Source organism: Balaenoptera borealis, assembly GCF_965194805.1.
Source record: "Balaenoptera borealis genome assembly, chromosome: 11".
Lineage (NCBI taxonomy): Eukaryota > Metazoa > Chordata > Mammalia > Artiodactyla > Balaenopteridae > Balaenoptera > Balaenoptera borealis.
The window spans coordinates 4,730,772-4,745,746 of NC_138868.1; the positions used below are offsets into that span (position 1 = coordinate 4,730,772).

At 44.0% G+C, this 14,975-nt stretch overlaps 1 protein-coding gene across 28 annotated transcripts in view; it reads right to left on the reverse strand.

Annotated features, from left to right (window-relative positions):
• Nucleotides 1-14,975, reverse strand: part of PPP6R3 (protein phosphatase 6 regulatory subunit 3) — a 130,017-nt gene that overhangs the window by 13,100 nt on the left and 101,942 nt on the right. For 13 of the 28 annotated variants that reach the window (XM_082342850.1, XM_082342875.1, XM_082342864.1 and 10 more), the window contains 7 exons: nt 13,482-13,579; nt 11,722-11,776; nt 10,722-10,852; nt 5,902-6,023; nt 3,027-3,146; nt 1,511-1,664; nt 9-115 (listed from right to left, as the gene is read on the reverse strand). In XM_082342850.1, the coding sequence (XP_082198976.1) occupies nt 9-115; nt 1,511-1,664; nt 3,027-3,146; nt 5,902-6,023; nt 10,722-10,852; nt 11,722-11,776; nt 13,482-13,579 (787 nt within the window). The remainder of the gene's footprint in view (nt 1-8; nt 116-1,510; nt 1,665-3,026; nt 3,147-5,901; nt 6,024-10,721; nt 10,853-11,721; nt 11,777-13,481; nt 13,580-14,975) is intronic. The other 15 variants (XM_082342858.1, XM_082342854.1, XM_082342853.1 and 12 more) reach the window with 5 other exon arrangements.

Consider the following 14,975-nt stretch of genomic DNA (forward strand, 5'->3'; position numbering starts at 1 on the left):
GCACCCACCTTCCGGCTGCACTACCAGCGCAGCCGCACTGGGCGCCAGAGGGCCCACTGGCTCCGTGCTGGTCTCCATTTCCACTGGAGAACTGCTCCTTAAAGAGTCTTTTGTGCTTTTAGAAGAGAGAAAATTCAGAGGTTAGCAGTGGGAAACAGACCTCAGTTATCATTATTCCCCAAAAACCTCTGAACATCAGTTCCAATTCCACTGGGGAGACACAGTTGGTTATAGACTCCAATGAATGACACACAGATCTAAGCATGGACGGCGGCTTGGAGTAGCAGATGAGTGTGGGTGGGCCGATATTCTGCTAAATCAGCAGGGCAGTCACACAGGGACTTCTCAGAGGTTTCTAGACAGTTTCAAAATGCCCCCAGCCCCTCATGGTCACATAATCCCCAGGCTCCCAGGGCTGGGACAGCAGTGCGTACGCTGTACGATATGAACTGTATCTACAGTGCCATTTTTACAAAAATCCTTATCGCCTCAAGCCAAACTGCCTAGAGCGCCTGGCCCTCTTAATGATATTTAATGAGAAAACATGGCCTGTGCACAAGGGCTTGTAAAGGGAAGCGAGACGCTTCAACAACATTCTCAAGTAACCCGAGAAGCAAGAGCTGGAAACTTGATTGTCCTGCACTGGAAGAGTCAGTGAAATAATTCATCATATCCGGGAGGTATTTTCCATAAATCTCACTTTTACCTCTGAATAACGGCTCACCGCTATTGTTAGAGGTGCTGTAAAGCCTCCTCTTTGGTTTGTCTGTAACGGTAAATGCTAGTTCATAACAGTTTGTCTTATCTTTTCCATTACCAGTGATTGTTTAAAAACATCACTGGTTAGGATGGGGAAAGCAACAAAATCTTTCAAATGGGGTGGTGGAGATTGATTGTTTTTCAGTAGATGAAATAAAACAACGCTAATCAAATCAAAGTAAGTCTAACAAGACATGAAATCCATGGTTAATACTCAAATGCTGACAATATTATTCAGGAAAACTACAAAATGATAGGTTGCTGTTACTGAGAATTACAATTAACAAGATTGACAGCCATACCTGTCACACCCCTTAATTTACAGTACTAGACCAGCTACAAGCGAAACACAAGTTCACATTATCTATTAAATTCAAGATACATTCTGCATTCTTCTATAATATTCCACACTGAGGTGTCTGCCAGGAATTCTTTGGCTTCACCTCGTTCCCAAGCCTGTCCTGACACCTTCATCAGCACTGTGCTGACTGACTTCCTGGCCATATCTCCCCAGCCTACTTTGTTATGATCTACTCCTTTCCCAGTTCATCCTGGACGAAAGGAGAAGGAGGAGGACTGTTTTTCTTGTAACTCATAGCTGTGTCAATATCTCCCCCTGTTGATGTTCAATCTTGTTTAAGGCACTATATTCAACTTGGAAGAAAATCAAGGTGACAAACAGTGTCAACAACACCCATGGCATCCTCGGCTCTCGTGTGGAAAGCTTTAGAGAGCTGGCGCACACGCTCACCTCAGGGAAGATGCGAACTCGGAAAAAGAAGCCCAGCCTGTCTCCTTAGTCGGCACTGGCTCCTCTGTGCTCCAGACGTCAGAACCCACAGAGTCTAAGGGAGCACCGTGCGTTGTCTCCATGGGGACATCAAAGCTGGCAGACCAGCTGGGTGCTAAAAAGAGGGGAAGCATTTCATTTTGAGAACACCTCAGTTGTTTACTATAACACAAGTATTTTTCAAAAACAGGTGCAATGATGAAAAGCCCGCAGTTGTGGGCCAAGGGCACTCTAATACACCGTGGGTAGAAGCGGACATGGTACAGCCACTTGGAGGGCAATTTGGAGACATCTACCCTATTATAAAACTGTGTGTTCCCTTTGATCCCTTGGCAATTCCTCTCTACGATTTTTTTCCAATAGAGATTATCACACAAGAAGACAAAGCCACACATAAAAGAACACGTCGATGTTAATTTCTTAATTTTGACAAATGTACCAAGGTTACATTAACATCGGGAGGAAGATGGGTGAAGGGTATACAGCCACTCCCTGACAATCTTTGCAACCTTTCTGTAAATCTAAAATTATTCCAAAATAAATAGTTAATTTTTTTTTTAAAGAAAAGCATGCTGGCTATTCAACTGCAGTAAACTGGAAACAACCTTAATGCTTCCCAGTCCACGCCCGGCCACGCTCCACACGCATGCCTTCCACAGCTGCCCTGCAGTCTACTACCGTTAGCACAAACAGCAGCAAGGCTTCCTGTGACATAATAAGGAATATGTGTTTGGTCTCTGCCCACCCACCCCCCAAACCCTTGGAACCTCTGAAGTGACAGACGGGTGCTGATGAGATGACTGGCGGCTGGGGGCTCCTGGACAGCCTCAGGGTGGGGGCCGGCGAGGGGCAACCAGGTGGCGAGAGGGTTGGAACTTTCAGACCTACCCCACCACTCCTCCCCCAACCTTCCGGAAGGGCAGAGGGGCTGGAAGTCAAGTTAATCACTAATGATCAATGATTTAATTGATCATGCCCACTTAACGAGGTCCCCATGAAAACCCAAACTGCAGGACTTCAGAGCTTCCGGGTTGGCGACAGGGGGTGGCACATCACAAACTCCATGGGGATAGAAGCTCCTGTGCTCAGGGCACTTCTGGACCTTGTCCTATTTACGTCTTCATCTGGCTGTCCATTTGTATCCTTTAAAATATCCTTTGTAATAAACTGGTAATAGTAGGTAAAGTGCTTCTCTGAATTCTGTGAGTGGTTCTAGCAAATAATCAAACCCAAAGAGGTCACGGGAACTCCCTATTTATAGCCAGTTGGTCAGAAGTACCGGTCGGGACGGGGCAGCTATCCTGTGGGACTGAGCCCTTAACCTGTGCGGTCTGACTCTAAGCCCAGGAAGTCAGTGCCTGAACTGAGCTGTACAGGACGCTCAGCTGGTGTGGAGAAATGGTCTGTGTGGGAAACTCACACATTTGGTGTCAGAAGTGCAGTTTTGAGAGTAGAGAGGAGTTTTTTTCTCGCTGACCTTCTAGGTCCTGCAGGCACAGGAGTGCGTTCAGAGGTGGGGGCGGCGGGACTGCAGGGGCGCTGCTCCCTGTCTGTGCTGCTCCTCTCATGCTGCAGTTTGGGTCCAACCTGCCGGTCTCTGTTTAAAGGTCGACACCTGAGATGTGTCCCTTCAGATGAAATCAGGTCTGTTTGTTTGCTCTCATCGCACACCATGCTTTCCCTCACAGTACTCAATGCTGAATCCCCAAATCCTTGCTGGGACAAGCTGGGTGTGGGGACCACTGTTCTTTATCAGGGATGTTTTCTATCACAATTTGGAAGCTCCAGGCTGTAAGCAAGGAATGCTAGACTAGGGAATCTGCTAGCTGTTTGGGGATTCTCCTCGAGACAAATGACCGAGAAGTACCTGTGTACAACAGAAGTGTACCAATTTTACAGATACACCACCTTACTGTGACTCTGGGCAAGTTACTTAACTCCCCTTAGCCTGGGTTTCCTCATTTGTTCAATTTGGATAAGACCATCTACTTAGTCCTGAGGGTTAAATGAGGGCCTGCTTCCTGCACTGCACCCTGTGTGTGCAGCTGGGCTCCAATGGCACCGAGAAGGGATGATACCTCAATGTCTGAAAGCCTCACCTGCAACCTTAGAAGGGTCAACCTGACAGGCATTTTTGCCTGCCACCATATGCAAAGTTCTAGACTCATTCCATCCAAGTCAAAGTTCCACTTCATAACTAAATTAGGCTACACAAAAATGACTTTCCTGTTGTTATCATTCTGGGATATTCTTTCCCAGATTAGCTCCCCAGAATTAGTCTAACATTAAAAACTCAACAGTCCCAAAAACCACTGAAAGAAGCCACAGAGATTGCTGGGGACGGCGGAAGCTCTCAAAGTCAGGGGGTGAGGCAGCTCAGAGCCCTAGGAGAGGAGCATGCCCCCACTCCCCGGCCCCACCTCGACCTCTGTGGGCCTGTCAGTGCAAAGGAAGCCCTTCCCAAGGAGCAGAGACAGAAGGGCTGAGGCCTGTAAGGCCGCACGCCATCGAGGAAGGGTGAATGGGACCTTCATCCGGGATGCTCCTCCTCCGCCTCTCCCTGTCCCCACACCCAGCTCCAGCGTCACCGTGACAGTGGCAGTGAGTCATACCAAGTGTGTGGTCTCTCTCCCAGTCACATATCACCCACCCAGTGACCTCAAAGAACCACAGACTCTGAAATATTACTCAGCCTTAAAAAAGAAGAAAATCCTGCCATACGCTCCAACATGGATGACCCTGGAGGGCATCATGCTAAGGAAAATACACCAGTCACAGAAGGACAAATACTCTGTGATTCCACTTCGATGAGGTCTCTAGAGGAGTCAAATTCACAGAGACAGAAGATAGAATGGTGGCTGCCAGGGGCTGGGGCAGGGGGAATGGGGAGTGGTTGTTTAATGGGTACAGCTTCAGCCTTGCAAGACAAAAAAGTTCTAGAGGATCTACTGCACAATAATGTGAATATACTTAACACTACTGAACCGTACACATGAACACACACACATTCTAGAGCTAAAAGATCAGGGCCTCCAGCCTGTCCCTTTCTCCCTGCCACCTGGCCCGTGTCCTGATCAGCCCTTGCCATTTCTCACATGTAATGGTGAGTCTCTTACTGGTTTTCCTGTCTCCAGTGTGCGCTTTCTAATCCAGCTCTCAAGCTGCTGCCCACAGTGATCATCTCCAAACAGATCAAATACTGTAATTCTTAGTAAAACCCTCAGGAGGAGGATTACAGCCTTCAGGATAAAATTCTCCTTCTGGCCTCTGGCCTCACCTCCACCACCTCACCCTTTTCTTGAGCTATATTAAACAGCTCTGCACCTTCATGTGAGTTGCCTTCTGTGCAAACTGACTGATCCCTACTTGTCCTTATTATGCATCCCATTCTCTGGGAGGTCTCTGCAGACGCCTGGGGTGAGCCGGGCCCCCCCGAGCTCCCCCGGCCCGCCATCCTCATCACACTGGACGGTAAACCTCTCCATTTTGTCAGTAGGCTCTAAGCTCCTGGCACACAGGAGAAACCTGATAAAGGTGTGCTGATTTGAACTGTATCACGTCCTCGTGAAGCAGGTGAGCCGGGAAAGGAGTGAGAGGACACAGGATCTGTACTTCCTCTCTGGCTCTCCGTTTTCGGATCTGTAACACGTGCGATTTGCTGGATTACTGCTAAACTCTGAGGTTACGAGGAGGTTGATCCTGACCTCCAGAGCTGGGTTTCAGCCTCTGGAACTGAGTCATAAAGGCCTTCCTGGATAACAGGAAGCCCTTTCAGCCTTGAGGAAAGCCCCAGTAGCAACCCGCATGGCTCTTTCACAAAAAAATTTGTCTGAACTCTTAGAAGTTAACAGTATTTTTAGAAGGCCAGCTAACACAAGTCTTCGTAGCAAGTAGCAAAACATAAATAAGCACTTAGCTGGACAAGTTTTAGGATTACAGGATTCATAAATAAACCGTGAAGAACCCATTTAAAACTGTTCGAGCTTTAAGGTGTTTCCTCTGGTTGAAGTGCACTCCCGATTCTACAGATCAGTCTTTCCTCATCTTTCCAGAATCTACTGTCTTTCCCCTTTTGCTTTGGTACCCAGTCTCTGCAGCCACAGGATGGACCTACCAGTGTGCTCTGTCCTCTAGCCAGACTCACACAGAGGGTTTCCAAACCGTAAAGAGATGCTCTCCCATCAAAGGTGTAACTTGCTCCTTCCCTTAGGCCGGGTCCTTGAGACTTAAACCTTCAAGGGGACTCAAATGACAACATGTGCTTCAACTTAACTACCCTTCAGAAGACATCTCAGATACTGTAGGCTATCTCCAACACACAGCGGCTGATACGGAAAAAGAAGGCAACTTACGTTCATTCAGGTCTACCTCCATTTTATCCTCTGTGTTGGCACTACTGGATTCAAACAAGTCTTGTTTTGCTCCATCTTCTTCTTCAGAGTCTGTACTTTCCTCACTGTCTGTACTCCCCGAGCTAGGAAAAAAAGGACCAAAATATTTAATGTTGCCTGTCAGCCACCAACTAAATCCAAAGAATTCAAAAGTCCTCCAACAACAAAAAGATCGTACTGCACTTCACCTGAATCCAATCTGCCCGTCCTTCTGTTAAGACTGATCCTACTCTGGGTCACCAGCTGCTCTACCACTTGGGCTTGCTTGAAGACACAGATCATAATCTAAACAACTGCCTTGTTTGGAGGGTGTGTGGAGGTGTCCCCTGGTGGCGTGAATCTGCATTTCCCTAATGACCAAGGATGCTGAGCTTCTTCTCAAGTGCTCATCTTCTTTTCTCAAGTGTTCTTTTCACATCTTTAGCCTATTTTAAAAATTGGGTTGTCTTTTTTATTACTATAGAGTTACGAGAGTTCTTTATATGCTCTACACAGAAATCCTTTATCAGATATATGATTTGCAAATGTTTTCTCTTAGTGTATGCTTTGTCTTTTCATTCTCTTAATATTAAGTGTCTTTTGAAGAATAGAAGTGTTTAATTTTGATAAAGTTTAACTTATCAAAATTTTCTTTCATGTATAGCACTTTTGGTGTTGTATCTTAGAAATCTTTGCCTAACCCAAGGTCACAAAGATTTTCCAGTATTAAGTTTTCTGGTTTTATGTCTTACATTTAGGCCTAAGAACCATTCTGGGTTAATGTGTATTTACAGTAAGAGGTATGGACTAAGTTCATTTTTTTACATACAGACGTCCAACTGCTCCAGCACTATGTCTTCAAAAGACTATCCTTTTTCCACGGATCTGCTTTTGTACCTCCACCATAAATCAGATGTCTACATATGTATGTAGGTCTACTTATGGGCTCTCTATTCTGTCCCCCTGATCTATTCCCTGTCTTAATTACTGTACCTTGAAGTCAGATAGTGTTAATACTCTAATGCTGTTCTTAATGAAAGTTGTTTTGGTTATTCTAGGTCCTTTGCATTTTCATATGAATTTAAAAATCAACTTGTCAATAGCTACCAAGAAAACCTGTTATGATTTTGTTTGGGATTGCACTGAATCTAGATCAATCTGGGGAGAACTGGCATCTTAACAATATTAAGTCTTCCAATTCTTAAACATTTATCAAGTCTTGATTTCTCTCAGCTGTTCTATAATTTTCAGTGTATGGGCCTTGCACGTCTTTTGTCAGATTTACCTCTATACATTTAATATTTTGATGCTACTATGAATAGTACTGTTTAGTAATTTTAATTCTAATTGTTGGCTGCAGTATGCAGAAATACAATTATATTGATCCAAGACTGTGCAATCTTGCTAAACCCACTTAATTGTTCTAGTAGTCTTTTCGTAGATTACAACACATTTTCTACATAGATAGTAACATTGTCTATGAACAAAGGTTAATTTTACCTTTTCCTTTCCAATCTAGAAACCATTTATTTCTTTTTCCTGACTTACTGCACTGGCTAGAACCTCCAGCACAATATGGAAAAGCAGTGGTCAGAGCAGATACCCTTGTTTTGTTGCTGATCTTGGGGGGAAGTCATTCAGTCTTTTACCGTGAAGTATGACGCTAACTGCAGGCTGACTGGAGAAGCTTTAAACAAGCTGAAGGGATCCTCTGCTATCTCTCGTTTGCTGAGCATTCCTATCAGGAATAGATGTTGGATTCGGCCACATGCCTTCTGACTGATTTTCAAATGTTAAACCAACTCTGCACTGCTGGAATAAACCTTGCATGGTCATGACGTATCGCTGCATTTATTTGCTAAAATTTTTAAAGGAGTTTCTGTACCTATGTTCATGAGAATAACAGGTCACTTTTCTTTTCATATCATGTAATGCAATGCCAGCTTTTGGTATCAAGTTACAATGATGTGGCTTCATAGGATGAGATGGGTACTATTCCCTCCTTTTCAATTTTCTGGAAGCTTTTGTATAAACTGGTGTAATTTCTTCCTGAAATGTTCGGCAGAATTCACCAAGGAGAAACCACCTGGACCTTGAGTTTTTTTGTGTGTATGTGGGAAGTTTTATATTAAAAATTCAACTTCTTTGATATAGGACAATTCGGGTTATCGTTTTTTGCTTGAGATTTGGTAGTCTGTGTCTTTCAAAGATCTAAGTTGTCAGATTTATTGGCATAGAGTTGCTCCTAATATTCCTTACTATCCTTTTAGTATCTGTAGAATCTGTAGTGATGTCATCTCTCTTGTTCCTGACATTAATAATGTGTATCTTCTCTTTTTTGCTTGACCATTCTGTCTAGAGGTATATCAGTTTTATTAATCTTCTCAAACAACAACTTTCAGTCATGACTCATTGATTACAATGATTTTCCCTACTGTTTTTCTGTTTTGTATTTCTAGTCATTCCTTTTTCTTTTTCTTTTTTATAATTTTATTTATTTATTTATTTATGGCTGTGTTGGGTCTTCGTTTCTGTGCGACGGCTTTCTCTAGTTGCGGCAAGTGGGGGTCACTCTTCATCGCGGTGCACGGGCCTCTCACTATCGCGGCCTCTCTTGTTGCGGAGCACAGGCTCCAGACGCGCAGGCTCAATAATTGTGGCTCACGGGCCTAGTCGCTCCGCGGCATGTGGGATCCTCCCAGACCAGGGCTCGAACCCGTGTCCCCTGCATTGGCAGGCAGATTCTCAACCACTGCGCCACCAGGGAAGCCCTAGTTATTTCTTAAGGTGGAAGCTGAGGTCACTGATTTGAGGTGTTTCTTCTTTTTTAATGTAAGCAGTTAGTGCTAAAAATGATCCTTTAAGTACTGTTGCAGTTGCAAGGTCCAAATCCTGATATACTGTGTTTTCGTTTTCTTTCAATTCAAAGTACTGTGCAACTTCCCCTGTAATTTTTAAAATGTTTTTTTTTGGGGGTTAAGATTGATTGATTATTTATTTATTTGTTTGTTTTTATTTTTGGCTGCATCGGGTCTTAGTTGCGGCACACGGGATATTCGTTGAGGTACACAGGCTCTTTGCTGCGGCGTGTGGGCTTCTCTCTAGCTGTGGTGTGCAGGCTCCAGGGCGCGTGGGCTCTGTAGGTTGCAGCAGGCAGGCTCTCTAGCTGAGGTGCACGAGCTCAGTAGTTGTGGCACGCAGGCTTAGTTGTCCCGCGGCATGTGGGATCTTAGTTTCCTGACCAGGGATCGAACCCACGTCCCCTGCATTGTAAAGCAGATTCTTTACCACTGGACCACCAGGGAAGTCCCTCCCCTGTGATTTTTTTCTTTAACTCATGTGTTATTTGTTTCCACATATTTGGAGATTTTCCAGAGATCTGTTACTGATTTCTAACTTAATTCCATTGGGGTCAGACAGTGTATTTTGTATGACTTGAAACCTTTTTACTGAGACTTGCATTATGGCCCAAATATGATCTCTCTTGGTAAATATTTCATGGTATACTTGAAAAGAATACACATTCTGCTGTGGAGTTGGGTGCAGTACTTTATAAATGCCCGGTAGGTGAAGATGGTTGATAGTATTATTTAAGTGTTCTACATTTTTATGGCCTATTGTTTTATCAATTACTGGGAGAGGAGCATTGAAATATCTGATTATAACTGTGCAATCTGCCTACTTCTCTTCACAGTTCTATCAGTTTTTGCTCTATTTTGAAGCCTTGTTATTAGGTACGTAGACATTTACAATTGGCATTATGTTCTTCTAATAACCCCTTTACGACCTTTCCTTTATCCTTTTCCTTTGAAATCTACTTTAATATATTTTTAAAAATTTTTATTTATTTATTTATTTATTTTTGGCTGTGTTGGGTCTTCGTTTCTGTGCGAGGGCTTTCTCTAGTTGCAGCGAGCGGGGGCCACTCTTCACCGCGGTGCGCGGGCCTCTCACTATCACGGCCTCTCTTGTTGCGGAGCACAGGCTCCAGACGCGCAGGCTCAGTAGCTGTGGCGCATGGGCCTAGTTGCTCCGCAGCATGTGGGATCCTCCCAGACCAGGGCTCGAACCCGAGTCCCCTGCATTGGCAGGCAGATTCTCAACCACTGCGCCACCAGGGAAGCCCTACTTTAATATTAATATAGACCCCTCTACCTTTAATTTTGACCTGTTTAAATTTTTTTTTTTAATTTAAGTTTTTAAATAATTTAAATTATTTCCCATCGGCAGCATAAATCAGGCCTTATTTTTTTTATCCAGTCTGACAAGCTCTGCATTGTAACTGAGGTTTTTGGATAGAGTGAATTTTAAAAATGAGGGGGAGAGGGGGGAGACTGGGTTGATCCCAGTGGGTATCAAATGACATGACTCTGTCTCCCCAAGTTAAATTAACTTTTAGAAACAACTCTTCCCTTCCCCAGGGAAACTTTCAGTCTTTTGTAAGAAACAACATATAACTCAGCTGCTGCTCTTATTCCTGGTAAGGGAACGTTTACTCAAAGCACGATATGACTACATTCCTCAGCATCATTTCCCAATGAGAAGAGGCTGTGTCACAACGTTTCATGAACTATGTCTAAACACTTTGAGCATTTTCAAGTAGATTACCTTGATCTGTTCACACTGCAGACAAGTGCAGTGGCACCAACTCACATCAATTTAAAAGGGCATTTCTGATCATGAGAAAAGCACTGATCTCTAGGTCAAGCATATATGTTTGGAGAGGTTACAATGTACGTCTCCTAATAATTATTTGCTTTATGCATTGGATACTGTTACTACTATAACGAACTTTTTTTCACCTTGATCGTCTTTGGGATTCTGGTGTAAATGCAATGTGTTTTTCCTCCCAGATATCTTCCTCATCAGAGCCACCATCATCAAACTGCTGTATTCTTTCCTTACAACATGCTTCAAACAAGGCAATATTTCCCTAAATAAAAATGAGAGAGAGAAAATCAATTTTAAAATCAAGTTATTTTCCGCAAAAGTTACCAATGCAAATCATCTTCTTCTATACCCTTTAAAAAAAAACTGTGTCTATCACATACACCAAGATAAAATGTAAGCATCTAATGTCAGCTTCTGTGTAAGTAACAACAAAAAGTTCCCCCCAAAAGACTGGCTTCAAAACTAGCATACAAGAAACTGAGACTGTCTACATATACTCACTTTCATCTGGTGAAAGCACCACTTTAATTCTAAGAGTCTCCCTGGCCCACCTACCTAAGATGCAGCCCCAGACCTACCCTAACACAAAAAGCTCTTCTTTTACCGGGCCAGCTAAGCAGTGATGAGTGTCATGGTCCAATCGGTTAGTTTCTAACTTATCACAACAGCAGATAAACCATTGGTCTCTCATGTTAAGTGACATAAAAATCAACATTGTGCCCATTCAAATGACACTAATCCTGTGTCAATCTGCTGATGTGGCTGACTTGGCATTTCGCCCGCCTGGCGATGAGAGGCTGGCCCTGATCTAGCCCAAGTTTCACTCCTGGTGACATTCAGCAGATGTAAGAGGCAGCAGGCTGGAGTCAAACAGCAGTCTTTGAAGCTCAATATCTACACTGGTTTTATTAGCCCTGTCACATCTTAAACCAGGGTTGCAAATTCACATGCCCACAGGGGCCAGGCAGGTCATGTGAGTGGCTGCTGAAGTCACAGCAATCTAAGACAAAGTTTCCTAGGGCGCAGGGGTCCCAGTGCACACAGCTCTCGCAGGCAGGCTCTGAGAGAACCCCATTCCCACTTGTCCATCTCACGTATGCCTTGTTGCTCGCGACAGGCCTTAATACTTACACTTTCATTTGTATTGAGAGTAAAGTTGATGTCTGATACCCGATCAAAAGAAACACTGTAAACAAAATATAAGTGCAAGAATAGTTAATTATCTATAGACTCAGAAACAGTATTTGTGAAATTCTCCAAATTTAAAATATTTACACTATCATTAAAATCTCTGTAAGTAACAACAAACAAACTCTGCTTATGTTAAATGATACCTCCTCCCTTGGTATAAGGAATTTACACAGGATGGGAAGGCTGGAATGGAAGCCTTTTGAGATGTAATAAACATACCCTCGAAGCCTTCCTATAAAAGATTTTTAACATCCATGGTAGAAACCATGGTTCCATGGGCCATACTTCATAACCCCAAAAAGGTTATTTGCAAAGAAGAAATAGGTCAAAGCACAAGAAAGGCCACAGAAGCTGTCAGACCCCGAACTTTCTCCAGGTATAGTCAAATTCACACATAAAACACACAGATACCCCTGAAATCTTATGTTATAATATGGCACAGTTAGGAAAAAAGTTGGGAGTAAAAGAATTCAGAGCCTATTAAACAATTTTTGAGTAGGTGGGACTATCTTATAATCCTTAAAAGATCTGTTCTAATCAAACATTATTCCAAATACCCAATACAAATTCTAAAGAGACTATGCATTCCTAACTAGTAACTCTTAATAAATGAGTCCAGACAGGCGAATGCTGAGATGCCACATGGGGGAACCTGCGGGTTCTGGTGTGAGCGCTCCTGGGGTACAGACACAAACACCGAGTCCTTGCTCTTTCTGGATTTAAATGAGCCGATTCTTAGGGCAGCTGACAGCCTTCAACTACTGCTCTACTTACAGTGGAGCCTCCAGGCCCCTGTGCCAACACAGCATGTTGTTTGGCACAATTAGAGTGTGATGGAAAAAGTCTTTTAGCTTCTCACCTGCCATAAACTGCAACTAATGACAAACAACAGCCTCCGCTGGCTGTAGTTCAACCAACTACTGAGCATCTACTGCTAGTGGGGAACCCTGAGAGATGCTGGGTGTTGGCGACCACCATCAGGGAGCCTCCGTGAGAGAGAACTCGGCTTGGTGAGCTGTAACACCCCTCTTGTAAATACTTCATTTATAAATACCTCTCATTTCCCAAGGTCAGATGCTAGAACATTTGTTTTCATTTCTGTGGATGGCCCACACATCTTCTATTCATTAATTCTGCATATTACCAATAATTCCCATTTCTGTGCTCCTCTTTCCCTGACTGCAGAATGAATGAACTTAAGGCCTAGCTCTCGGGGGAAAAAACCCCAACTCTGCCTTCTGGTTAGTCACCTAGAGAAGAGAATACACATGGGGTAGAGCTGCTCAGCCATAATATGATACCCCATTCACTGTGTTCTGTAAAAGAACCACACCTGCTCAAGCCAGGTAACTAGGTAACTGACACAGGGATCAACAAGTTTAGATGATGTGATCCAGCACTAAAACCTCGAAGAGGAGAACAATGACCTGAGTTCCTACACCTAATACAAACAAGCCTCTGTGAAAGACCAAGGCCTGTCAAGGCCAGGGGCAAGCCTGCTCTGTGGGCGTGACATTCTATTCCTACTTGTTGTCTGTCTGGGTGCTTCAGGCTGATAGGCTGGAACTAAAGGAACACCTGGAGGGCAGGCTCCTCCCAACTCACGAATGCAAAAGGGTTCCAAGAACCCAGGAGAACCAGAACGCCTCACAAAGAGCAGGAGTGGAGGCGACAGTTATGCAAACAGAAGACATACTCACTTGCCAATGTCATCTTGATCTGCAAACTTCTCATCGTTGAAGCCAAACTGGTCAATAAAATTGGACGTCATTTGTTGCATCTGATAATCAGAAAAGGCCTGGCAACCCCAGGACCAGTGACAGTGATATAATGATTCTAATGACATTCTACATACTATTTGCTCATTTGTTTTCCAGAAATCATCTTATTTATATAGCCATAGGGCCTAAAAGGTTGGTGTGTTTTTCTAAAAAAAAAAAAAAAATCAAATAATTTCAGACACAATTTACCCCAAAAAGGAAATGTTTGGAATTTGGTCCATAAATTATTCTAATGCACACGTCATGTAAGAAATGTTAAGTGACCACTGACCTCTATTCTGAATTATCTTTAGAGAGAGGTTTGGGTCTAGTTCAAAAGGGTGATCAAGTGACATGTGACAGTCTGAAATTATAAGGTGTATCAGTCACCTCTGAACACAACCAACCTTATCTTAAGATCCAACCAATGGTAACCACCCACCCTCCCTCTTTGCATCTCCCCACCCACAGTCCACTATAGCAACATGGCACCAGAGGAAAAATGACTAACAATCACAATCACAATCCTACAACACAATGTTCAGGGACACTTCATTTTCTTATAAAAAAGATTTAAGGCTCAGAGGCTAGGAAGAGTAGAAGAGCAACTACTATCCTACCTACCTTAGAGAGAGGACAGAAAGTTACAACACTGATCCAAAATCACTCTGAAAAGCCTGCAGCACTGAAAGACCCGTGCGGGAGCCGGCTCTTGTTCACTACACCGTTTCTAGAGAGCACCAGGCTCACCTGGGCTCTCTTCGGCGAGAAAGGGGGGATGTTAAAACGGACTCCACAAAAACGCTGCTATTCTAATTTCAAACAACAAGCAGGCCCGGGGGAGCAAGCGAGGTCAGCAAACGTGTTCCATGTTCTCAGTCAGGAGTAAAGAACAGACGAAGATATGCAAGTGCCACTCCTCACTCTGCCCCGAGCAATAAATGTGGAGACAAACAACGCGCGTGCTGCCCGCGGACAGAGCTGTGTACGGACCTCGCGGGGGCACAAGTAGCAGCTGGCAGCTGAACTGAAAGCGTCGCTCCTGAGGCCCCTACTGGGAAGGCCAAGCTCTCCTCGGTTCTCCATCTGAGCAGAGCCCACGCACTCTACCCTGCAGACAAACACTGCAGAAATGCCTCTGCCGTTAATTCCTGATTATTCATTCTGGTGGCAGGGAATTATGGCATGGATAATCCAAATAGTGGATAATTTAAAAATAAACCTTATATTTGGCTTTGGAAGGCATCTTTTCCTTAGGTCTAAAAAATGCTGCATCTAGTTTACCGAGAACCTAAAACCTCACTTTTCGCTAACTCGATACCCACCACCCCCCTGTTCACTCTCACACTTTCCCGCTGCTCCCTTTCTTGCCCAAAGAGACAATACTACATGAGCACACGAGCACTCGGGGCCAGCCCCCCAGGGGTGCATTTG